The sequence below is a fragment of the Hemitrygon akajei genome, chromosome 6 (assembly GCF_048418815.1).
Source record: "Hemitrygon akajei chromosome 6, sHemAka1.3, whole genome shotgun sequence".
NCBI lineage: Eukaryota > Metazoa > Chordata > Chondrichthyes > Myliobatiformes > Dasyatidae > Hemitrygon > Hemitrygon akajei.
The window spans coordinates 147,409,871-147,437,247 of NC_133129.1; the positions used below are offsets into that span (position 1 = coordinate 147,409,871).

The 27,377-nt window shown below is 40.5% G+C and overlaps 1 protein-coding gene across 1 annotated transcript in view; it reads right to left on the reverse strand.

Annotated features, from left to right (window-relative positions):
• Positions 1 to 27,377, reverse strand: part of LOC140729577 (protein inscuteable homolog) — a 405,000-nt gene that overhangs the window by 18,691 nt on the left and 358,932 nt on the right. Inside the window, exon 10 of the mRNA XM_073049495.1 lies at positions 21,173 to 21,351. Within this exon, the coding sequence (XP_072905596.1) occupies positions 21,173 to 21,351 (179 nt within the window). The remainder of the gene's footprint in view (positions 1 to 21,172; positions 21,352 to 27,377) is intronic.

Here is a 27,377-nt window from a genome sequence, read left to right on the forward strand (position 1 = left end):
TCCAGAGGACTGGAAAATTGTAAAAATCATTCCACTCTTTAAGAATGGAGTGAGACAGAAGAAAGGAAATTATAAACTGTTAGCTGGTCCTCAGTGGTTGGGAAGAGGATGGAGACAATTTTTAAGGATGAGGTCTCAAGATACTAGAAACACATGATAAAATAGGCCGAAATCAGCATGGTTTCCTTAAAGGGAAACATTGCCTGTCAATTCTGTTGGAATTCTTTGAGGAAATAACAAGCAGGATAGACAAAAGAGAATTGATGGATGTTATGTACTTGTATATTCAGAAGACCTTTGACAAGATGCCACTCATGAAGCTGTTTAACAAGATGAGCCCATGGTATTACAGGAAAGATTCTAGCGTGGATAGACCATTGGTTGATTGGCAGTCGGCAGAGAGTAACAATAAAGGTGGCCCTTTCTGGTTGGCGGTTGGTGACTAGTGGAGTTCCGCAGGAGTCCGTTTTGCAACCACTTCTTCTTACGATGTGTCAGTTATTTGGATGATGGAATTGGTGGCTTAGTGGCCAAGTTTGCAGATGATCCAAAGATAGGTAGAGGAGCAGGTAGTGTCGAGGATGCAAGGAGTTTGCAGAAGGAGTTAAACAGATTAGGAGAATGTGCAAGAAGTGGCAGATGGAAAACAGTGTCAGGTAGTACATGTTCATGCTTTTTGGTAGAAGGAACAAAAGCATAGAATATTTTATAAACAAGCAGAAAGTTCAAAAAGCCGAGGTGCAAAGGGATTTGGGAGCCCTCATGTACGATTTCGAAAAGGATGACTGCAGGTTGAGTTGATGTTGAGGAAAGCAAATGCAATGTTAGCATTCATTTCCAGAAGACAAGCGTATAAAAACAAGGATTTACTGTTGGGTCTTTATAAAGCATCGGTGGGGCCTCACTTGGAGTACTGTGAACAGTTTTGCGCTCGCTATCTATGAAAGGATGCTCTGACATTGGAGAAAGCTCAGGGGAGGTTCAGGAGAATGAGTCTGGAAATGGAAGGGTTATCGTATGAGGAGCATTAGATGGCTCTGTGCTGGTACACACAGGAATTTAGAACAATGAAGGGGGATCCCCTTGAAACCTATCGAATGTTGGAAGGCACAGATAAAGTGGATTTGGAGAGCATGTTTCCTGTAGTGGAGGAGACTAGAACCAAAGGATACAGCGTCAGAACAGAGGGACGTGCTTCTGAGGGATTCTTTGCCACAGGTGGCTGTGGAGGCTAGATCATTGGCTGCATTCAAGGCAGAATTTGATCAAGTCAAGTCAAATTCATTTATAAAGCACATTTAAAAACAACCCATGTTGACCAAAGGTAGCTAAAATCACAAATACAAGAAACACAGATATAAACAACAAGGCACTCAGCTCATAGGCACAAAACAAACAACACACGAGCCTAGGCACAAGACAAAATTCAACCACATCGGGAAGATTCAAACGCTAGTGAATAAAGGTAAGTTTTGAGCCTGGACTTAAAAGAGTCAATGGAGGGGGCAGATCTGATAGGGAGGGGGATGCTGTTCCACAGCTTAGGGGCGACAACAGCAAAGATGCTGTCACCCCTGAGCTTAAGGCAGAATTTGATGTGTTCTTGATTAGTTAAGGTGTGTAAGGCTACAGGGAGAAGTCAGGAGAATGTGAGTGGGAAATTAGATCAGTCATGATGAAATGGCAGAACAAATGATAGGCTGAATGGCCTAATTCTGTTCCAATATTTTATGGTCTTAGGTTTTAATAATATAAAAAGAGAATACCAGAAGTTTTTTCCAAACATATAAAGAGTAAAAGACAGGTGAGAGTGGATGTTGGATCACTGGAAAATGATGCCAAAGAGATAGTTACGGGGGCAAAGAAAAGGCAGAATAACTTAAGTATTTTATGGTAGCCTTCACTATCAAAGTCACTCACAGAATGCCAGAAGTTTGAGAGTGTCTCAAGGCAGAAATCAGCATTGTTCCTATTACCGACGAGAAGGTGCATGGGAAGCTAAAAGGTCTGAAGGCAGATCAATCAGCTGGACCTCAGGGTTCTAAAAGATGCAGCTGAAGAGACTGTGGAGGCATTAATAATGATCTTTCAAAATTCACTAGTTTCTGGAAAGGTTCCTGAGGATGGAAATATTGCAAATGACACTCCACTCTTCAAGAAAAGAGGGACGCTGAAGAAAGGAAATTGTAGGCCAGTTTGACTGACCTCAGTGGTTGGAAAGATGTTGGAGTCAAATGCTAAGGATGTGGTTTCAGAGTACTTGGAGGTGTACATGACAAAACAGGCCAAAGTCAGTGTAGTTTCCTAAAAGGGAAATCTTGCCTGAAAATTCTGTTGGAATTCTTTGGAGGAAATTACAAGCAGGATAGGCAAAGGAGAATCTGTTGATGTTGTGTACTTGGATTTTCAGAAGGCCTTTGACAAGGTGCCACACATGATGCTGCTTAACAAAATAAGAACCCTTGGTATTACAGGACAGATACGAACATGGATAGAAGATTGGCTGACTAGCAGGAGACAAAGAGTGGGAGTAAAGGGGCCTTTTCTGGTTAGCTGCCGGTGACTCTAGTGTTCTGCAATGGTCAGTGTTGGGACCACTTCTTCTCACGTTATATGTAAATGATTTGGATGACAGAATTGATTGCTTTGTTGCCAGTTTTGCAGACAATGCAGAGACAGGGTTCAGACAGATTGGGAAAATGGGCAAAGAAGTAGCAGATGGAATATAGTGTAGGAAAGAGCATCGTTGTGCACTTTGGTGGGTGTGAGGTATAAAGGCACGGAATATTTTCTAAATGGGGAGAAAATTCAAAAATCTGAGGTGCAAATGGACTTGGGAGTCCTCATAAATGAATTCCTAAAGGTTAGCTTGCAGATTGAGTCGGTGGTCAGAAAGGCAAATGCAATGTTAGCATTCATTTTGTGAGGACTAGAATATAAGAACAAGGATATAATGTTGAGGGTTTATAAGGCATTGGTCAGACCAGAGTTGGAGTATATGAGCATTGGAGAGGGTCCAGAAGAGATTCACAAGAATGATTCCAGGAATGAAAGGTTTAATATATGAGGAGCGTTTGATGGCTCTGGGCTTGTACTCACTGGCGTTGAGAAGAATGAGCAAGGATCTCATTGAAATATATCGAATATTGAATGGTCTGGATAGAGTGGATGTGGGGAGGATGTTTCCTATAGTGTGTGAATCTAGGTCCAGAGGCCACAGCAACAGATTAGGGTGTCATTTTGAAGGGAGAGAAGGAGGAATTTCTTTCACCAGTGGGTAGTGAAACCATAGAATTCATTGTTATAGGCGGTTGTGGAGGCCAAGTCACTGAGTGTATTTAATGTGGAGGTTGATAGATTCTTGATTAATCAGGGCATCAAAGGCGGAGTAAACTGAATGGGCTGAATGGCCTATTTCTGCTCCTATGTCTTGTGGTCTTACTTCTGTAGTTTGTTTCCAATAAATCATCAGTATAGCAGAATTACAAGGTTCTAGGTTAAATTACAAGTGGAGAAAGTTACGTTGTGTGTTTACTTTCTTTTAAGTGTTGCAGACTGAATGTACAATAGCTGCTTTCACAAATCTGCAAAATTTCCATGGCAGGAAGTGGTGGTGGGAGAGAGTTTTGAGATGGTTGAATTTCTGCAGGGGTTCTCTCTTTCATCCACAATAACACCAGCAAAGCATTGAAATTGTCATGTAGTTCTTGCCATATTTTTGCAACAAAGATTAATTTTCTATTTTTTTCCAATACTTGAGGTTAATTCCCTTCCCGTATCCCAGAACAACATCTCACAAAAACTCCTGAAAACAAGTCCTGAATCTTTTTTTCTAAATCTGTATTGGAGTGATGATGATATCCAGATTTTTAGAGGATTTTTTTGGAGATAATTACTGGACCAGGAAATACCAGGGAAGGTCGGATTAGACATGACTAGGAGATCCTGAAAGTAATGAATTGCATTTGAAAGATCTTCTTGGTTTGGAGCACCTCATTATGTCTCGAGAGGTAAATGGGTACCTGAAGGCCAATAAAATCTTGTGACCATAAATAATTGACAAATTAGAAAAGGCACAAGAAATCAAGCAAACTGGCAAAACCAAGAACATGCATGGATTCTTCACATTGCCAAGCTCATCTACAGGACAAACATCCAAGAGCCCATCCCACTGAGTGCCAAAAATGGAGGAAAGGAAACATTCAGCAAGAGCTGAAAGGAATACTTCAAAGAACTCCACAAGATGCAAGAGTTCTTGGCTTCAGACCATACTGTCCCACAAGCTAGGACAGTAAGAGATTGAAAAGGACATAGGTCCACTGAAAATGAAAAGCGCTGTATAGTAGCAGTTTGTGCTGTTATCTCACAGTTCAGAACAACCAGCTTTGGTCCTGACATTGGGTTTTAGTTGTGTATAGCTTTTATATTCTCCCTGGGGCTGAATTGGATTTCACAGGATGCGCTGATCTCCTCCCACATCCCAAGTATATGATGGCAGTTAATTAGTGACTGTAAGTTACTCCTCAGAGTGAGTTAATAAATGCATCAAAGGAAGTTTATGGAGACGTTGTGATGAATAAGTTGTTGGGATACCAGGAAATGAAGGGCATACAAATTGCAGTGATGAGATTGCTCTGTTGTGAGTCTGCATGGGCACAATATCTCCTTAATTACAGTAAGCAAGCAAGTAAAGCCTCTGGACAGATATCCTTGAACAATATCTAAAGAGGAACTTAGAACACAAATTCCCAGCCTCTTCTCCCATATCAAGGAAGAGGAGATAGCAGGAATACTGACGTAGTGACCATTTTTAAGAAAGGAGATAAATCCATCAGTAGTAATACAGAGGGGTCTCCCTGGTGTTAGTTACAGTGTATGGAATCACGAGGAGCCACCTCTGTCTCTTCTTCCTAATGGCTGTAAAGCGGTTCCCTAAAACATAGTGTGAATTCTCTTCATTACCGGTAAGAGGTTGAGTGAATATAATCTTCATCACACAAGAGCTCTAAGAAAGAATTCAGCGAGAACCATTAGCCATTGTATAGGATCATTTTAGATCTGAATGAATGCACCTGACTGTAAAAATTGAAGGAAGTGTGGCAAAATGCTTTTTAAATTTGCCCACACAAATTCATCTCCATTCTATGTCTGTTACATAGCTCCAACACTGTTCACTTCCATTTTTTGCCCACACAAATTCATCTCCATTCTATGTCTGTTCCATAGCTCCAACACTGTTCACTGCTATACCTCATCTCCAACAAACTTTCCATTGCAATGGAGAAAACTTATAGGACAATGGAAAGCTGTTCAACCTATGTTAGCCTTACTCGTGAAATAACAGACATTTAGCTGCAGTACACAGAGGATGATTGCATATGCACATTTTCAGTGGCTAAGCTTTCTTTGGAGAAAACAACAGAAAGGAAAACAACACATCACAATACCAAACTGATGTTCTGTTTGGTGAGATTTGCATTTTGATGGATTGCGATCAACATGGGTAGGGGTTGCTGCCTTGTTTTATTTCACCATTTTTCTTTCTTCAGATTAATGTCTTTTAATGCCTCAACCAATATTTGATGATATATAGTTACTAGTGGCTTTTGAAAGTTAATATTAGCTCATGATTTTGTCCACTGTTTCTCTTAAAGTCAACTGTAAATGTATTGGAGAACAATAACCCTTAAATTTCAGGCAAAGTTCATTTCTTTGGATAAGACAAATGTTGTTGCAACCTTACTTATGACACAGAGTTATGTTGCTTTGGTATGTATATTGCTAAACTGACACATGTGTGTCATATTTACTGGGAGGTGTTTGGTTGACATGCTAAAGGACTTTTAATACTACTTATAAAACAATAAGGTGTTCCTCCCATTGTCCACTTCCACATTCTCTGAAAGTAGTTTAATTATTCAGCGATTTATATTCATAGATATCATTAATTTTAAACAATTATTTCATTTCATAGTAAATGGTTATCTTTCAAATAGTATGAAACATTTCTGAAAAGTAAATGAGGCATTAAACCATGCCACATTCAAGTTCCAACATGACTCTTTGAAATAGTTCATGTCAGTGACAATGCAGAGTAACAATAGAACCCCTGCCATTACTGGCCCTCTTCCAGATACCACCCCACATCCACCAAACATGCAACAATGATCAAGAACTCACTGCCTGAAAGGCCAGCGAAACAGAAATACTTTCTTTATTTAGTAAGTACCTTGATGCTTCAAGATTCGCAACCTGAAAAGCTAAGCAAGAGCAAGGATGTGAGATTAATTTAGTTTTTGGTCATGCATAGGTGTGAAGGGCTGAATTGCCTCCTCATGGGCTACTAGGTTCTATATGATCCTATATCCCACAATAAGAAGTCTTTTAGCTGTTAATCAGGACATGTACAAAGGCAGGTGTGAAAAAAGGACCCGAAGGATCATTTGGGAACCCAAGTCACCCCAACCACGGCCTATTCCAGTTGCTGCCATCCAGGAAATGCTACCGCAGCATAAAAGTCAGGACCAACAGGTTCCTGGACAGCTTCTTCCACCAGACTGCCAGATGGATTAACTCACACTGATTTGAGTGTATTTCTATGTTACATTGACTATTCTATTTATTATAAATTACTATGTTTGCACATTGCACATTTAGATGGAGACATAACGTAAAGACTTTCACTCCTCCTGTATGTGAAGGATGTAAGAAATAAAGTCAATTCAATTCAATCCTGTTTCTTCACTGATGTTTTTGTGGCCCATTTTCTCTTTAAGAACGCCTGACAGGTCTGTACGACCTGCCATTTTTGGCAGTGCTCTGAGGGATTCAGGGAACAGCAGTCTTGAAGGCGCAATGCATGGTGGTTACGGGCCAAACTGAGGTGGTAGTTCTCGGCCCGAGAGCAAGGAACAAGCAAATCTTTGGCCATTGTTGGAGAGGACTTAGGACCAAATCAAAGCTGCATGGCCCTGGCCTGAGAGTGAGAAACAAGCCAATGTTTGGCTGATTTAAGCACAGCATTAGATTGAAAAAAATCATGGTATCAGGGCTGGAGGTGAGGGATGGGTCAACGTTCAACTCGCTGCGCCGTGATGTTTACTTGTCTCTACGCTGAACTGAAACTGTGTCCAGCAACTAACGGGCTCCTGGACCAGCTGCGGCAATGAGCGGGCTTCGTGTCTGTGGGCTCACTTTTGTGAACTTTAGTTCGGAGTGTTATTTGTTTACTTTTTATTGTTTGCACAATTTGATATTTTTTTGCACACTGGGTGTTTGACGATCTTTTTTATTGGGTTCTGTTGGGTTTCTTTGTTTTTGTGGCTGCCTGTAAGAAGACAAATTTCTAAGTTATATATAGTGTACATACTTTGATAATAAATGCACTTTGATTCTCCCACCTGCCACCTACTCTAGAGTGATTTACCTAACAGACAGCACACCTCCAGAATGTACAGTAGGAGGAAACCTCAATATTTGGAAGCAACCAATGTTGCTATGGGGAGAAAATGTTAATTCTATGTAGTCTTGTGGGCAGGAGAGAACCCAGAACACTGGCCTGTGAGACAATTTGTAGCCCTATTATTTCGGTAATTTTTTTCAGAATTAACCCAAATTGTTCACACAAGGATTCAGATACTGCTATTTCACATTAACTTGGAAAAGAATAAACTAATCTTTGACTTAAGTTCAATTCATCTGGACGTTTTGCTTTTATAACTGAAGAGAACAATAAAATTTAGTGTTGATTATGAGGGATAAAACTATTTCCTTTTATTACAAAAATGTCTGTTAATTCAATAATCAACTTTCATTGTATCTTATATTTTTTTTAACCGGATAGAGCACAGAAGTAAGCCACTCAGCTCATCAGATATACGCCATATTCATTCACCAGCTGTGGTCCGATCGTCTTCTTTTTCCCTTTCTGTTCATAGCTAACTCCATTTTGAAAGCACTGATTTGAAGCAATTACACATACAGTCATCATGTTTAACCTTCCGCAGTTTATATCTCTCCCCCTCACATGTGTGTGAAAGGAATGGATTGGAAGATTAGGATCATCCTGCAGCGATCTCCAATATTATTTCTCTCAGCAACCCAGAATGTATTCCATCTAGACAGGTGGCTTATTTAAGAGAAGCTCAAATGGCCTCCATACACAGTAACATTGTGTTTCTTTCCCAACTACTTGTTCGACCTCTGTACTTGCAGTTCATGAATGACGTACCAGGACATTATTTGTTTTATCTTTGCCTAGTCATATAACCCATCCTATCCCTTTACAAAGCAAACTTACAACTAAGTTCAAATTTGCTTCTTAAGAACTCGCAATAACAAAAAATAGAGGCCCTTTTGGCGGCAAGAGAGAGAATCACGGCCAATCTAGGTCTAGTTGTCTATGAAGTTCCATTTTTACTACTGTAATCAATGTGCCAAATCAAATTATCATAAACTTTAATGTAAATAATTCAATCTGGATTGGTAATTTTAGCATCTCTAGAGAGCAGATTTTATTTCACCCTTTGCTAACTGGAACCATTTCTGACTATCCTGTTTGACAGAAATCATTAAAAAATATTTTAATCCAGGTTCATTCCACTTTAATTGCTCATGAGAATCTCTCTAATCAAGTTTTGAGATTCTAGCAAACCCAAAATGGTCATATCCAAATTCTTAAATGACATCCTTTGCAACTCATTAGGCAGCAGGTTTCTTCTTTGTTCTTCCTACCTCTTTGCAGATGTAATATAATCACCAAACCATTCTCCAATATTTTGTAAAATTATCCATTTTGTGGAGGCAGGTTTCAATTGCTTTCCCATATATCCACTGCTCAATATCTTCCTGGACTTTTTTTCCCTCTCTATATTGTCTTTTCCTAACATCTCCATATCCTCCTCTTTCTCATTTCAAAATCATTCATATATCATTAAATATCATCCACAGACTCCAAATTATCTTGGGACACTGGAGGTGAGTGCTCCAAAGTTTATTTCTCCCAGCCATTTTAAGCCAATAGTAACATTTCTCATCTTCAGTTTTGGAACAATGCTATCAGTTGATTTTAAATTGGGTAGAATTATCTGTTAACACAATGTAAATCACAGTTTAAGAACGAGGTAATCTGTCTACAACAAACATCTTTGGTTATTTAAAATGAATACAAGTTTCATTGCATTTGATTTTTTTACAATTTTACATATCCATCAGCTTACAAGAAGGCACGTCAGAATTATCCCATGACCTTGTTTTACAGTTGCTAAGCTATTCAATAGGTGTTTGGTGGTGTAGTAGTTAGCACAGCGCTATTACAGCTTGGGGCATGGGAGTTGAGTTCAATTCTGGCGACCTCTCTAAAAAAACTTGTGAGTTCTTCTGATGTGTGGAGAGTTTCCTCCAGGTACTCCAGTTTCCTCCCACAGTCTAAGGACACACTGGTTGGTAGGTTAATTGGTCATTGTAAATTATCTTGTGATTAGGCTAGGGTTAAATAGGTCGATTGCTGGGTGGTGTGGCTCATTGAGCTGGAAGGGCCTGTTCTACGCTGTATCTCTGAATAAATAAATAAATCGATCTTCCTTGAATGCTTCAATAAACTAATTCTTGCTTATTTCACCAGTATGAATCAGGCATCTTACAAAAATCATTCTGCTTTATTTGTATTGACTAATTTCAAATGTCTGACCTTTCAAAGTAAAGCTCCCTCTGGTGATAAAAAAAATGATCATTGCCTGTGTAGAGGGCAAGTATTGAACTTCTTTCTTCATGGGAGATAATTCAGAAAAATCTAAAACTTGTTTAGAATGTAATTCATACACTGACAACAATGCACATCTCAATCAGTCAGCACTTTAAAACATCCACCAAGAGATTTACTTTTTTAAAGCTAGAGAAACAAAGGAGTTTAATTGGTCAAGTTTCAGAAAGAAAGAAAGGAAGGGAAAATGAAGCAGACCCAATTGCTCTGGCCCTCCACAATGCAATTCCAAGTCACTCATGGAAAAAGCTCTCCTTTCTATTTATTTACAATGCACATAACACCTCATCTTTTAGCTTCTCCTTTCCCAGGCACCTGTACTTGGTTCAATTCAGCATATTTTACTCTCTGCTCACAAAGGATGGGGAGCAGTTCAGCTTGCTGCTTTGCAACATTTACTTGGCTCTGCACTGAACTCTCTCTGCAGAGCTGTGCACTTCAGCTCACAACTCTACTTGCTTGCGTTTATTGTTTGCATGATGTGTTTTTTCTCCTGCACATTGGGGGGTTTGACGACCTTTTTTAAAATGGGTTCTTTAGGGTTTCATTGCTTCATGGCTGCCTGTTAGGAGTCAAATTTCAAAGTTGTATAATGTATACATTCTTTGATAATAAATGTACTTTGAACTTTTGTGGCCCTATCCACACAGAATATCCAAATGTAAGTTGCATAATCGCCTTGCAGGAAACAATGATTTATTCCACATCTATAACTGCAGCTCCCACCCCCCCAGCTATCTGCCATTTTAAACCAACACCCAGCTGCCCACCCTTCAGTTGAAACTCAAGAAACTATACTGCATTGCTTAATTGTGCAGTGTACTGAGCTCAAGACTTAGTTCAGCAATTTCAGATCACAACTACTGCCTATTCATTTAAATCTAAACCATGACTTTGCTAATCCCATTTACACTTCCACTTGACCTGGCAACTATTCACTATTTATCTTTTTACTATTATAACAATGCCTTTATACCAGCACCCGTTTTGTCCTTTAACCTCTCTTGCCTTCAAGCCTCTACTGGACCTTCCACTTTGTTCTTTCTTCCTTTACCCCCCACCCTCAACTTCTCCTTTCATCTTAGAACTGACAGGAGTTCAGAGATGGCCCTAGTGCAGAGGGACGGATGCAGAAATGGAATGAACAGTTCGCTCAGTTTTAATTGGAACTGTACAGAACAAAGGAAAATAATAAAAGCTAGGCTAACAGAGCTGCTGGCTAAAAACTCTCAAACTGAAGACTATCCCCACAGCTCAAAACCAGTAAACGTGTACTAAATTTATACTGCTTCTTTAAAAGCGTCTGTCTCAAGCACTAGTTTTCATTCCTGGAATGCAGACAAAGAAAAACAGAGAGCACTGTTATCACTGTGCTTCGGTCAGGACTTGACAAGACTAAAACGAAAGGGAGGGAGTTAAATACAATTACAAAGAAACCCTACTTGCTGGACTGTGCATTCTCATGTGCATGATTGTTGTCTTCTTCCAACTGCCCACTTACAAGGATGCCCAAATTCTATGGCAGAGTCCATGGTTGAGAGACGGCCCCCCTCTCTAGGCACAGCTTCTGAGGCGCCAGAAATCTGTGCCTACTGGATGACAGACGCATCCAGGGTGTCTCGAGCCAAAACAAAGATCGTTCCTCTGGGTCATACCCCTCCTAATCTATGAGGTACTGGACCCTGCCCCACACCCAGCAAGATGACATCTTCAGGGATGTTATACTGGTGGGACAGAGCATTAGCCTTGGTATTCTTGCTGCCACATGGTAGGTGAGGGTGACATTAATCTGGGTGAAGAAGAGAGCCCAAATAGTCTTGACGAGAGTTGAATCACCTGGCATCTTGAATGTAGGAGAGTTTCTGTGGTCAGTCCATACCAGAAAGAGATGATCTGCTCCCTCTGAGCAGTGTTGCCATGCATCCAAGGCCTCTTTGACAGCCAAAAGTTCTTGGTTCCCAACATCATAGTTCCACTTTTCAGGGGTGCAGCCAATTATCTGTTGAAGAACCCTGGAAGAACACAATTCCAACACCACCATCAGATGCGTCATCCATGAAGATGAATAAACAGGATGGGTTTGGATGCTGCTGGGTTGGTCCATTGGAATCCTGCAGAGGTTTTCATGCTGAGTGCATTTATGGGAGCTGCAATGGAACTGAGGTTTCTGATGAGGCGGTGATAAAAGTTTGCAAACCCCATGAAATGGCATCCTTTGGTTTACATAAATCTGTCTGAACACTGGAAGGATTGAGGACGTAGCCCAACCTGCCTTTGTGGAACTCACACATCTTTGGCTTGGCATAAAGATTGGTCTTGAGGAACTGTCTGAGAACCTTCCAGATGTGCTGTGTGTGTTCTTAGCGAGCAGGAATAGAAAGGAATGTCATCCAAGTAAGCAAAATCAAACTGATTCTACATATCCCAGAGCACATTGTTGACCAGGGCCTGAAAAACAGCAGGGGCACCGGCCAGACCAAGTGGCATCACAAGGTACTCATGGTGGCCAATGAAGGTGTAACATAGAGTCTTCCACTTCTCGGATGTGAACCAGAGTGTAGATCTATTTTGGGTAATATTGTTGCTCCTTGATGTTCAAACGCAGAGGCAAGAAGGGGAAGAGGGTAGCAGTTGTTCACTGTGATGTTGTTGAGGGGCTGACAATCAATGCAGTGACGGAGTTTGCCATCCTTGCACACCAAAAAGAAGCCCACCCCTGCTAGTGGCATTGATAGACAGATAAATACGAAGGCTTCCTGATGTATTCCTTCAAGGTCATCATTTCAGGACAAGAAAGGAAAAAGAGCCAGCTTCGGGGAGGAATAGAACTGGGTAAGGTGTCAATGGCACAGTTGTATAGCCGGAGTGGAGGCAGGAAGGTGGCTACCTTCTTGCTGAAGACCTCAAGAAGGTCAACATATTCAGCTGTAACATCAGTTGGGTCCAGACTAGCAGTTCGCTCAGGAGGGTGTATACTGACAGCAGCTTGAGCTGGACCCAAGCAGGTAGACAGGCACGCCAGGCCCCACTCTTGGAGCTCACTTAGGGGCCAATTGATTAATGGGTTGTGTCGAGTCTGCCAAGGAAAGCCAAACACTAGCGGCTGCTCAGGTGAGTCAACAGGATAGAAGGAGAAATGTTCCCTACAGATGCCCTCTAGCACAAGTTGGAGGAGTACTGTAGAAAGGTGGATCCTGCTAGTGCCCTAAAACTGTCAATCCAGAGCCTTGACAGCAATATTCTCTCCCAATTGTTGAGCGGGAACTCCTCACCTTTGAGCCAGAGATAACTATGAGATTCCTGGCTGCCCTGGAGCCAATAAATGCCTGAAGCTCATGTGTCCAGAGCTTTACAACGGGGAAGCTGGGAGCATTATTGATTATTAGAAGTTGCTTGCAAGGAGAATTCACCTATCAAAATTCTCCTCCTTGCTGACAAATATCCTCTTTTACTGTGTCGTTGGGATATGATGCCCGGACGTGTCCGGGAGAGCCAGAGTAGAATCAGAAACCCGTTATCCTGCACTGATCTTGTTCTTCCCCACGTGCATGGGCTCCTCTGTGGCCTGGGTATTGGGTGACGAAAAAGGGAGTGAAGAAAGCAGTGATCTAGAGAGTAGGAGGTTTGGGACATTCTCTCTCTGTGCCAATCAGCTGACCAAATGACTATTCAAATGTCCAGATTTATCAGGCCTTCCGGGTTGTCCTGTTCGTCACACACTATGATCTCATGACGGACCACTGCATTTAGCCCACATTGGAAAGCAATAATGAAGGGTCTTTCATTCCATCCCATTTCAACAGAACTTCACTGCATTGTTTCTCACTGTCCATCTCCCTTGGCACAGGTCCAGTAGTAGGTGGGCAGCCTCCTGGCCCTGTACTGGAAGATTGAACTCTCCCTTGAACTTGACTACAAATTACTGGAAAGACTAGGCTGCAGGGGAACATTGTTCTTGTAGAGCTTGAGTGGGAGTCCACCTAAGAGATTCAACACGTAAGCTAGTTTATGTGCATCAGCAGCGAAGCAACCTGGCTTGTAAAGTCAGCTCACACTGGTTAATAAAGCCTCCGCAGCCATCAGGGGCACCGGAGTATCTTCCCAGCGGGGTGATCTTCGGTTCAGGTCTGGAAGCAGCCAAGGGAATCAGGCCATTAGTGGCTGAGGCTGATGAGACTGCTATGGAGGAGAACGTGGGAGGGGCCGGCACTGGAAGTGGGACTGTCCTGGCAGAAGGCTGCTGAATAGTGGCAGCAAGAACAGTGATGGCTGCCAGCTGATTCTGGCTGTCTGGGACAAATTCCTGAACTGGCGCTCTGAGTGCTGATAACTGTTCTTCATGCTTGGACAGGGCTTGCTGCTCTGAGTGTGGTTATTGCACTACAAACCAAGCTTCCACTAACTTCACCTGAACAAAGAAACTCGGCTTAGGCTAGGCATGTCACTCTGAGAGTGGTTGCCACATTGTCTAAGCCACTTCTGCCTACTTTAGCCTCCACCTACTTGAACTTCTCTTCTAACTGACCAGTGAAATTCAGAGCCAATTTCAGCTGCTCCCTCTCTGTTGAGTCCATTTTTGTGGTCGAGTCTGGTTGACAGGAGTTCAGTGATGGCCCAAGTGGGGAGAGGGAGGGAGAGGAAAAGGGAGAGGGAGAGAGAAGGAAAGAGAGAGAGGGAGAGAGTGAGAGAGACATGGATGGTCTAAGAAGAGCTATCTTTGCAGTATCCTTAAATTAACACGGATCCTATGCTGTCCCTGCTGTCTCAGGGCCAGGGTGACACAATAAATGGAGAAAGTTAGGTAATGATTAGTGCAAGAGTTATGAGTACCAGTTATGTGCATGGACGTCTTTACAGACTCCCTGGTGAAAGAGAATGCTGACTATGAGATGATCATGCTCCGAGCATTATGAGAATCAGAATCAGGTTTAATATCACCGGCATATGGTGTGAAATTTATGGCAGCAGTACAATGAAATACGTGATAAATAAATATAGACATAAAACTCAATTACTTTTAAGTTAAGTTTAAATTAGAACAAAATTTTTTTTTTAAAATAGTGCGGTAGTGTCCATTTAGAATTCAGGTGGCACGGCTGTTTGTGAATGGCTGAGTGAATGCCCTCAGGCTTCTGTACTTCCTCTGTGACAGTAACAATGAGAAGAGGGCATATCCTGGGTGGTGGGGATCCTAATGATGGATGCCACCTTCCTAAGGCACCGCTCCTTGAAGTTGTTTCACAGAAGCTAGTGCCCATGATGGAGCTGCCTAATTTTACCACCACCTGCAGTTTACTTTGATCCTATACAGTCACCACCCACCACCGCCCCCCCCCCACGCCGCCAGTCAGAATGTTCTCCACAGTGCATTTGTAGAAGTGTTCGAGTGTTTTAGTTGGCAAACCATATCTCCACAAGTTCCTAGTGAAATATAGCCTCTGTCTTGCCTTCTTTATAGCTGCATCAAGACATTACATCCACGTTATGTCCTCAGAGATATTAACACCCAGGAACTTGAAATTGCGCACTCTCTCCACTTCTGATTCCTCATCTTACCTTTTCTGAAGTCCACAGTCAGCTCTTTGGCCTTGCTGATGGTTGAGTGCAAGGTTGTTTCTACAATGCCATTCAACTAACTGGCATATCTCACCCCTCTATGCTCTCTCATCACCATCGGAGATTCTGCCAACAATGGTTGTATCATCAGCAAGTTTATAGATAATATTTGAGCTGTGCCTAGCCACATAGTTATGGGTACAGAGAGAGTAGAGCAGTGGGCTAAGCACACATCCCTGTGGTGTGCCAGTGTTGATTGTCAGCCAGATGGAGACATCATTTCCAATCCACACAGATTGTGGTCTGCCGGTTAGGAAGTCGAGGATCCAGTAGCAGAGGGAGGTACAGAGTTCTGTAGCATTATGTTAGGAGGTTGACAATTGGAGTTAGCTATCCCTACTTGCCAGAGGATTTGTTCCTTGGCCTTGAAGCTATTCAGGAAGATAAGTTTGTCTTCCTCTCATCTGATGGCTACAGGATTTTTCCAGGCCAAACAAGTCCTCCTTGGCCTGATCAGTAGCCTTTTAGTTCAGGTATACACACTGGTGACTATGGTATGTGGCCTCCGTCAGTCGTGGTTGCCCATTGGTACTGTGCCTCTGGTAGGCATTGGTTTGTTGAGCAGCATCGACTGTGGCTATTGAGATCGATCCTGGAATGGCAGGCTCTGCGACAGTTGCTGCAGGTGTAGGGCGTTGTGGAATTGTTGTCCGCTGTCCGCTGTGCTCTCTGTTTAGCTCTCCGCTCCTCAAACTGACTCAGGATCACTCTTTCGCCTTGCTCTAGGTGTTGCTGAAGAGTACCTCGCCATTTGTTGCGGTCATCTGCTGTATTCTCCCAGCACTCTGTGTTCATTTTTAAGGCTTTCATGTCATACTTGCAGATGTCCTTGAAGCGAAGCTGGGGTCTACCAATATTCCTCTTGCCTGTTGCTAGTTCTCCGTAGAGGATGTCCTTTGGCAGTCTACCATCCTTCATATGACGGACGTGGCCCAGCCAGCACAGTCTGCATTGTCTTAAAAGCGTGAACATTGTGGGAAGTCCAGCAGGGGGGAGGACCTCAGAGTTTGGGACGTTCTCTCTCCAGGTGATGCAGATCACCTCCAGATGCAGAGAAGGCTGCACAGGTAAAAACTATTGAGTTTCCTCTCCTATTTGGAGTAGATGGTCCAAGTCTTGCTACCATACAGGAGGGTGCTGATAACACATGAATTGTACAAGGCAGTCTTGGTCTTTGTAGTGAGTTTCAGATTCTCCCAGACCCACAAGAAGAGTCGAGCAAGGATCGATGTTGCCTTGCTGATACGCCTATTGATTTCAGCATCGAGGGAGAGAGTGTCAACACGTATCCTTGTTTGACTCCACTACGAATCGCAAAGGGTTTTGATGAGCTGCCATCAGTACAGTGACTATGGTACACTGACTCCATTTCAGAGAGATCATGACAAAGACAGGGAACTGTTGAGGCCTGTGTTGTCCACCACATTGAAAGTTATCATCAATGTTCTCCTCAGTCACCACCTCCTCATGACTAAAAAGCTATCCCTAGATTTAATGAGGATTTTTTCCATCAAGAGGCACCGTAGACAAGATGTTCACCTCATCACAGCTCTAAATGACAAAAACGTTTTCCTCAATCACAATACGTAGCCATTTTCAGTCTGCAGCCTTTGGCTTTGTCAGTTGTGAGGGTTTCTGGAGCATAGCAACCCACCTCACCCCTCCCATCAGATTAGTGAGTGATGCAACATAAATGCAAACCTTTGCTTTTCTGTAAGAACAAGACCATCAGAAAATGGGGCTGGAGTATAAAATATTACAATTTGTTATTTATATGACAATGCTCAAGAATGGTTTCTTTTAATTTATCTCTTTACATAATTGCAATTAATAAATATAGTTTATTATACAGTTTTGAATTACCAAGTATGAATTGATGAAAACCCATGAGGTTTATTTACAAGATTCTTTCAACTTAAAGTCAAGAAGATCCTTAACAAGCTCACAAAATAGTGCTCAGCACAGAAATAATCTTCTAATAGAGTCTTATTACCTCATTCTGTTCTTATAAAATCATTTACAACACATTTTACTAATCAGCATTTAATTCCATGTATTCTGAATTCCCAATAAACAAAACAAAAATAGATTTGGTTAAGTAATTAATTTGTTGATCTTTGTAGAGCATTCTGCAAAACTTTTCATTTAGAAACAGACACAAAAGTTACAGAAAATATGTCACAGAAAGGATATTCAGAACAAAGGACTTCTGTCAGAATATTTGATCTTATACACAATCAACATCCATAAATTCAAGAGGTTCTGGAATGTAATTTTCCCCATTCTTTCACGTTAAACACAATGAAAGCAAGTTAAAAACACCACTGCCTCCGTCTGTGATTGACATTATAAATCAACATAAAAATACAGAAAATATAGTCAGAAATAAGTCCATTGGAGAAGGATTTCTCTGTGACAAAAACATTGTTGATAATTTTAAAAATGAAACCTTTACTCAAGAAAAGAATGATTGAGACTAGAGCAAAGAGCCATTAATTCAAAAAGGTCAATGGTACCTCAATTCTATCTGTGGAATGTAATTTCACTGAAAATTAGCTGTGCTGAGCAAAGTGCTACATAAAGTAAGTTTTTGATTGTTATCCCTTTTGGCTACATTACTCTTTAGATCAGCAACAAGTCCCTATGGTAAATTTCATTATGCACTAAGAAAAAGCTTTGAACTGTTCTTAGTAATTTAGCACAGTCAATGTTTGGCAATACAGGATTCGCTGGTATTCTAGTGTGCTGCCCAGAGGGCTATTAGCTGTGCAAATCTTTCAGATTCACAGTACATCAAAATGCCTGCAATATAACTGTTAAAAATGTTGATTATGACCACAGAAAAAAATGGCTAGAGCCACTTAGTACTTAACTGCAAGGGTGTTTATTCGGTGTGCAAAAGTCAAACTTACAAAAATTAGTGTAAAGAAAATCGCCAATATTTATAAAATGATACCTACAAGAAAACACAATAATAGTTCCATCCATTTTCTTGTCCAGATAGTGTGCCTGGCAGCCCCTATCTCTCTCTCAAACTGAGGGCAATAAGCTTCTTTAATTCAGCACTAGTTCATATCATGTTTAATTACCAACAAAGTTAACTTAAGACTACACATGAATTAGAATATGATGTACCCCACAATGTAGTTACAATCATATTACAAAATAAATAGCAGTATCAACCTTAAAAACAGTACACAAATAACATGCACACATCTGCACGTCCCCATTGCTAAAGAAATGAAATATTCTGCCGTGTATGGTGGAAAAGGCTCCATAAAGCCAAACCAAATACAACAGGTCTGTTTTGGACTCAGCGGACGCCAAGTGAATTTCAGGAAACAACAGCATGAAACTGCAGAACAGTCAATGCCACACAATCACATACTTACAGCCAAGTAAAAACAGAGAATGAAATCAAACCAAACCTTGGTGTCTGACTGAATGCAGACAACAATATGGAGGGAAATAAGTGGGTCAACAATGAGAATATACCGGGGAAGACATTGAAGTGCACGGACTCACTGCAATGACAGCAGAATGACAAGGCAGTGCGAGTGAAGGCACGTGAGCAAGGAGTACACTTACTGAGTGCTCTTCATCACGGTAACATTTGAGTCTGATTTCTTTTTTAAGTACTTTGATGGGCATTCCTGGTTTGTTTTGTACATCAGTACCATTTCATATTTTCACAGGGGAAAACTATGCTAGGACATTCACAATTACAAATGGCAGCAGAAATACAAATTACATTGCAGATAAACAGATACTTACTTTTCCAAATACTGTCCTTTACTTGAACAAATGAAATACGGATGTGCCTTGTGAGTATTTGTTGCACGTGTGTCATTGTTTTATGTTTCAAATTTTCAAAGTACATTTACTATCAAAGAATGCATAAATAATACAATCTTGAGATTTGTTTGCTTACAGGCAGCCTCAAAGCAAGGAACCCGAAAGAATACAATTGAAAAAGATAAAATCAAGACCAACACCCGATTCGCAGAGAAAGGGAAAGAAAACACAAGTCGAGCAAACAATGGAAGTAAGCCACAACATTCCAAATTGAAACGGATCCTTATATCCAAACCCTAGAGCAGCCCAGAGTAGGCCCAAAGCCTTGGAGTCAGTTCATCATATTAGCAGGCACAGAACAGAGCAGCAAGGGCAGTCTTCATAGCCTCAGCACCATGGAGACAGGGTGAACATTGTGGGAGAGCAATCAAAATTGCCTTTCACCTCCGATCCCGACACCCTGACTTTCCAGTCTCTCTGGGCTAATATTTAAATTGTCCAGATAGCATATCATACCTCGCACTTGTGCCCGGGCCCCACTGCAGCTAAAGGCTCTGGGCCAGAACCAAACCACCCAGTGACTCACTCCAGGCCCAGATTTCACTCTATCCAGCCCAAAGCTGCTCTCAATTTCTCCAAATCAACTCAGTGCCCAGGGCAATCTGAGCTCGCACCCAGGGCACTCAAAACTCCTCTGCCTCGACTTCTCTTCTCCAAATGGCTCAGTACGGTTCATCCCTCTAATTCGCTTTGCCTTCACTCAGCTCTTCATTGCTTTCAGTGATAATTTACCACAATTTACTAAAGAAAATGTGTTATTAGTAATGTTTTTAGTCGAATTTCTTGCCTTTCGAACTACCAGAGAGCTGCCACACATGTTCGGTAGTACCGTCTTAAACCAGACGTACATGGAAATGTAAAAAATTGTAGTGCCTGTGCTATACATGTGCAAATAGGACAACAAGAAAAAAGTTGTCAATTTATTTGTTTAATATTACGATGATTATCTATCATTGATATAACACCTATTTAGTATCAGAATTAAAGGCTGGGATCATGGTTGACGCAGGTAGGCTTTTGGGATTTAACAATCTTTCCCCACTCCGACCACCATATAACCATACTATCCCCACTGCTGCATACACTTCATGCATAATCTGAAGCTATTCCAAGTTTCACTGCTATAGCCAAATTATGATACAGCCTTGCCTATGCCCAGTGACTAGCACTCAGATACTAGATCCTGCAGCCCCACCTCTAACTACTCTTATGAGCTATTGGCAGCTCATACTGCTCAGAATTTTCTTACTGTTTCCAAATGTCTCTAATAATTCTGAGTCATAAGTTTCTGTTACTAAGAGATTTAAAAACAGCTGAAATATACTAAACAATAAAAACTGCAAAAATAAGAAAGATAAAAATATGATAAATAGTATATTTATAATATTTTTACCTTTTTTATTCTGCAATTACTTTTTACTCAAACATTAGGCTAGTGTTAAATAAAATGAAACTTAACCTCCATTTGCATTTTCAATGGAGTTTAGCTATCTCAATCAAATTAATTAAATCAATTTTGTCAGCAATGCCTGGCATAAAGTTGAAGGGCCAGATACAAAGTGTATTGGCATCCTCACCTCAGCACAAATAAGCTGCATCCATGAACTTGATGACTTTCAGTGACAGACTGAAAGATCGGATACATTGACATATGATTGTAAACACAAGTGTGGAAGATAAAGAGCTGGTTGACTTGCGCACTGCAGCCAGCAGGTGATTCTCTGTCGAACCATGGACTGGTCATCAGTGCAATACAGCCTAGAGTCTCTATATTATGCTATCAAATATTCAGAAACAAATGAAAGTAATTTTAGAAGTCAACTTCTGTTGCTTTTCTCATGGCTAATTCTCTTGTTTTAGTACTTCAGTAAGTTTAAAATTTAGAATAGTTTGCAGTACAGCATGAAGATAAGGAGCATTGTTCAAAATAATTGCACTAACCTGATCTTTGGAGTAAGGAGTGTCAACTCGCTGAGGGTCACGGCAGGCTTGTATAAGAATTTTTGTTGCGTTCAACTGTAACAAAATCTCACAGGCCATTGAATCAAAAAATGTGATGTTGGCAAGAGCAGCAGATGCTAGTAGGAACACTTCACTCGATGAGGCGTCTTTACATAAGTCTATGAGAAAAGAATAAATCTTTTACATTCAGAAGTAAATAGATCTTTGTCATTTTGCATTTATCTAATTTCCAAGCAAAACAGCATTCACAGTTGCCCCATTGGATCTGGTTTGTGGCATAATATCAAAATTAGATACAAGATCTGATATGTATTAATTCATACTCCCAAAGGCCTCTTTTGAATTTTGTACTTAAAAAAATTACACTGAGAGCATGAATGCAGTGCAGTCTGTAAAACTTAATCCAAATTAATATTGGTTACATGTTATTCACATTATTTTATCTTCAATAGCAACACAACTTCTTGTTAAGAAGATGCTTTGGAAATAAAATTTAGCATGGTGCAGTTGGTAAGTGAAACACCTGGGGATTTGTGCAATCACTAAGCTAGCAGTAAGATATTTTTAAAATTCTTCCGGACAAGTGATAATCCCAGCAGAGAAACATGTAGCTGAGAGACAGCTGCAGGTTTATTAGTACAGTAAATTACTGTAAAATGTGGGATTAGTGCACACTAATTTAAAGTACTAATTGAAAATATATTTTATTCTATAATTTAATTTCTAAGCTGGCCAATTTGTCTTGTGCATGCAACTCTGACAAATAATGCCATCTGCAGGAAAATTAGAAGTTTTACCATATTCAACAATAAGACTATTTACTAAAATTATTTATGTATCCTTTTCAGGTGATTGCAAATGATTTCTCCTCAGTAATGCTCAGGTTTTCTGTGGAATTGTACATTACTAGACCTAATTTTGGCACTAATTCATACTAAACTGATGAAGGAAATATGTCATGGTACAATAAAATAATACAATCTGAAATGGAGCAGAGACATTTTTTGACCAATTACATCTATTCTTTATCGAATGCCTTTAATGAGCTTGCTTGATGTTGACATAGGAGAAATTTGCCCTCAATTGCAAATGTCAAAATGATGAAATTGTAACACATACAGTAGGTACCCGACTTCCCAAATTTAGATCAAACGACTTCAGCCCAAATGTATCTGAAGTGGAGGTGGAATATGCTGTAATATGTCCCACACATCCAAAAGCAAATCCCATTCCCCAAACTAAGTATGCCTCATATTAAAGGACCACAAACTTGTAGGGTACCTCAATAAACTGGAGAGCTATGATGGTGCATGACCAAGTGGTTAAGGCGTCAGTCTAGTGATCTGAAGGTCACTAGTTCGAGCCTCAGCCGAGGCACTTAACCACACATTGCCCTGTGACAACACCAGTGCCAAGCTGTATGGGTCCTAATGCCCTTCCCTTGGACAACATTGGTGGCACGGAGAGGGGAGACTTGCAGCATGGGCAACTGCCGGTCTTCCCTTGCCCAGGCCTCAGTCATCATTGAAAATCAATGGACAGCCAAAGAAGAAGATGATGGCTGGAGGCAGGACTCTTGGTAGGATCACCCATGCCAAACAGGTCAAAGGGTAGAGGTCATACTAAGAGTCAACCAGTCCTCCAGGTTTGGGAGTGCAGCTCAGAGCTACAACTGTCATGGAAACCGCAATGAAGAATTCTATACGTGTGTCAGTGGTATTCCTGATTCTCCACCCGGGACTTGCACGACAGTAATGAAAACCGAAAGGCAGCTACTGGCACGATGAACAGAGCCTGGAACACTGCCAAGATCAAGACAAAAATCGTTTTTTGGAATATATGAACCATGTATAGCTCTGGTAAGTTAGTACAAATAACTGCGGCAAAATATCACTACAACCTACCTATACTAAGCGTCAGTGAAAGCAGATGAACAGGATCTGGCAGACTAAAGGCAGCAAATGGTGAAACAGTTTTATACTCAGGAAGGGAAGATAGCCGGCCAGCATCATAATGTTGTAGATGACAGTGTCTACACCAAAGTGAAGCTGTACCACACTCGTGTATGACTCAAAATGCAGGTGCATGACAGAGAATGACCTTGCCAAGCTGCTGTTGTTCACCCATGAGACTCCAGAAGATCCTCCGCATTTTCTGGCCAAGAAAAATCTCCAACCACACCCTACTCCTTCAGTGTCACCAAGAGGACATGGCCACAATCATCACGTTGGAGATGGATTGGGCATGTGATGAGAGAGGTCAACTCCCTCATCAAGACATTACTTCATTGAACCCCTGAAGGGTGGAAGAAACACGGGAGACCAAAGATAACTTGACACCGTACTGTAGAGGCGGAAATAAGGATCCTGGACCACACCAAGGGCACAATAGAGAAGATGGCCAAGGACAGACAGAGATGGAGGACCTTCACTGCTGACCTACACACCAGCAGTGTAACAGGCAGTGACTATATGAATAGACATAAATTTTCACTGAAAGGGAGTTTTAAAAATCATCTTCTTTCCAGTATTATATTTCTCTCCAGTTACAAACAGAGGTGGCATGAAATTTAAATCATGAAAGGGAAAAATGAACAATTGTTCAAAGTTCAAAGTAAAATTTATTATCAGAGTACACCACATACAACCGTGAGATTCTTTTTCCTGTGGGCATACTTAGCAAATCTATAGAATTGTAACTGTAAACAGGATCAATAAAAAAACAAACTGTGTAGATGCACATATAAATAAACAGCAATAAATAACAGGTATGAAATAACAAGATAAAGAGTTCTTAAAGTGAGACCATTAGTTGTGGGAACACCAGAAATAGAATGAGTGTAGTTATCCCCTTTGGTTTAAGAGCCTGATGGTTGAGGAGTAGTAACTGTTCTTGAACCTGGTAGTGCAGGTCCTGAGGCATTTGTACTTTCTACCTATTGGCAGCAGCGAGAAAAGAGCATGGCCTGGGTGGCGAGGATCTTTGATGATGGAAGCTGCTTTGCTACAGCAATGTAGGTGTGCTCAATGGTTGGGAGGGCTTTAGTGTTTCCATACCAGGCCGCAATGCAGCCAGTCAGTACACTTTTCACCACACATCTATAGAAATTTGTCTAAGTTTTTCATCACATGCCAAATCTCCGCAGATTCCTGAGGAAGTAGAAATACTGTCATGCTTTCTTCACAATTACATTTATATGATGTGTCTAGGACAGGTCCTCTGAGATAGTGATACACAAGAGTTTAAAGTTACTGACCCTTTCCACCTCTGATCCTCTGTAGAACACTGGCTCATGGACCTCTGGTTTCCCTCTCCTGAAGTCTACAATCAGTTCCTTGGTCTTGTTGACATTGAGTGATAATTACACCACTCGGCTAAATTTTCAATCTCCCTCTCTCCAGCTGGAGATAAAACTGAATATTTCATCCTGAAACTACAGCCTGACAGATTTAGCAAACACACTACTTCGTTGATGAAATAGCAATATTTTCAGAGAATTCAATGTACTATATTTGATGTAGAACAATTGGTAAGATTATCATTAAATCTTTTAATAACAAAAAAGTATGATTATCATGTTGCTTTGATTTCCAGATGCTCCATCAACTATAACAAAAGGTAATTATATAAGCAATAAGCAAATTAAGCTGATGAACAAATCAGATAAAGTATCATTTACATGAAATATTAATACCGTTTCTCCACAGATGCTACCTGACCTGCTTAGTATCACTAGTATCTTCTGTTTTATCATCTTTATACAGCCTCTGTCCCATTAACATAACATCTTGAAGTACTTCATGTCAAAAAAAAGTCTCCAAGACAATGGAAGGGATAGTAGGATAGATGAGTTAAAAGGAGCATCCTAAAAGGGGAGAGATGAAAAAGCAGAAAGATTAAGGAAAGAACAGAGTGGTTGAGAGCATGGCCACAGATGCTGAGGAATTCCAAATCAATAAACCGGGAAGAATTGTGATTAGCTATCCATCATAATGTATCTTCAGTTTTCTGGCACTGTAACAATACGGCCATCTTATTTTAGTCTGAAAAGAATTCAAGTATAATTAAAAAGCAATAATTATACTGCTTCTGCTAACTATTTCCCCTCATCATGATCTTAACACAGAAAACTTTTGTGTTCAGATATCAACTGCTAAGAAGGTCAGCAGAGACCTATTAAAAATTAAAATCCAAACCCTGGGAGGCCAATTGATCACATTCCTGTGCTGGTAGTCTGTGACGGGTGTTGCTGAGGATTATAAATTATCAATCATTGCCAACAAAGTGAATACATTTCCAGGCTGCTTTAATAGTCCTTAGCCTCTATAATGCTACTTTATTAAGCAGTACCATAATTGTCCAACATAATTAACAGCCATTAATGAAGGGAGGATCAATGAAGGGGTGGTGTCATTAGTGGAAACAAGAAAGTAGTTTTGAAAATTTGTACAGAATTTGAAATCTCTTCACCAATAATAGCGTTCATTTGTCTGTCAAGTTATAACTTGATTGTGTTAAGGAAAGAGGCAACTATTAATATTTTCACATTATTTGTAAAGACCCAAGTAACTGCAGGCATCTTTGAAAAGATTTCCAATGTGTTTACAAGTAGGAAGATGTCAATAGATAGAAGTTAAGTTGAGGCAACTGAAAATATACCCGGAGACAGAATAAATAAAAAGGGATAAAAGAAATAATAGCTCCAATTTAATATGGGGTGAGAAGTGACAAAAGAGACAGATATTGCAGAAATTTAAAAAAATAATTAAAAATATCTGAAATGTAAAAATATAAGTATTAAGACAGGTTGTCTGGGGGCAATTTAGATACTACATATGCCCATTTAATGTGAGGGCAGAAAGCAAGCAAAATTGTTTTTGACTGATAACCATGGACTCAGACAACGTTATCCACAGTGTTTATTGATGAGCAGCAAAGAGGTACGGAAAAATGAGACAGCAATGTGAATTTTGAGTGTCCCTGCCACTACTGAAAGGATGTTAACAGGCCTTAACAGTGTTGATCACCACAGCTGCAATGAGCAGGTAAGCTTCTCAGAGGATTAATATATATGCAGTTTTAAGATATTAGTCTTCTCTTTGATGATATACATTTCTATTAACGCTATAGAGGGACACAGGAAAAAAATTGCCGTAAAACCTTCTCATCCTGTTCGTGCCACTGTCCTTTCCCAACATGTTCGTTTCCTGAAGCAAATGGACAAGCAATATATCAGGACTTGCAAACTCAGAGCAGGGAATAATGGACCCTTTGATGAATTAAATATGCTTTTTGAGTCCATCTCTGCCGGAAGCTATCTTTTTAACTATACATGTTAAGGTCACAGCAACATTGACCTTTGTTTGCTCATAACTTATTTCAGCCGCCTGTGGGGAACCATGTTGGGTATCAGACAGATGGCCATTTACATTGTTTCATTTAGTCACTGCCTCTGTTAGAACAGGTCACTGCACTCACTTCTTTTGGTTATCCCAGCAGCAATGGTAGCATCAAAAATAAATGCATCAAATACTAAGTCCTGCAAATGTTCACGGAATCTTGAATTGCATACACATGGCTGGTAGATTGTCCACTTGGCACAAGAGCAAATTTTGCAGTAGAATTCTTTGAATAGGTAGATATTAAGTTAAACATGCATTAAAAAATGTGAATATTAAGTTTATCAATACTAAGAACCTTGTGCCAATTCAAATTTTTAATATTTAGGAGATTCCAAGCACTTGAAAAGAAGAAAAAAAAACAATGTTCAGTTATTTTCCTGCATAGTATGATATTGTTGCTTTGCTGTTAAAGGAATGTCCAAGTTCAATTAGTAGTTTTTTCCCTTCGATTCAAGATTACAACAGGACCCTAAATAAACTAACCTTTTCTTTCATTGTGTGGCATTTGCTTAGCATGTGAGGGAGTTTGGCAGAGATATAGAAAGACAATAGAATCTACAGAACATTCTGTTAAAATTATGTTCTACAAATATGTACAATCAGTAATTTTTGACATTCAAGATTATACAACTGGCACCTGCATTACCACTATTAATTGTCATACTGTATGGAAATAGGCCCTTTCATCAACTAATTCCACAACAACTATCAAGTAGCTCATCTTACATTAATCTCATTATATTCTCCTCACATTCTAAACCAGTACCCACTCTCTTGTCCCA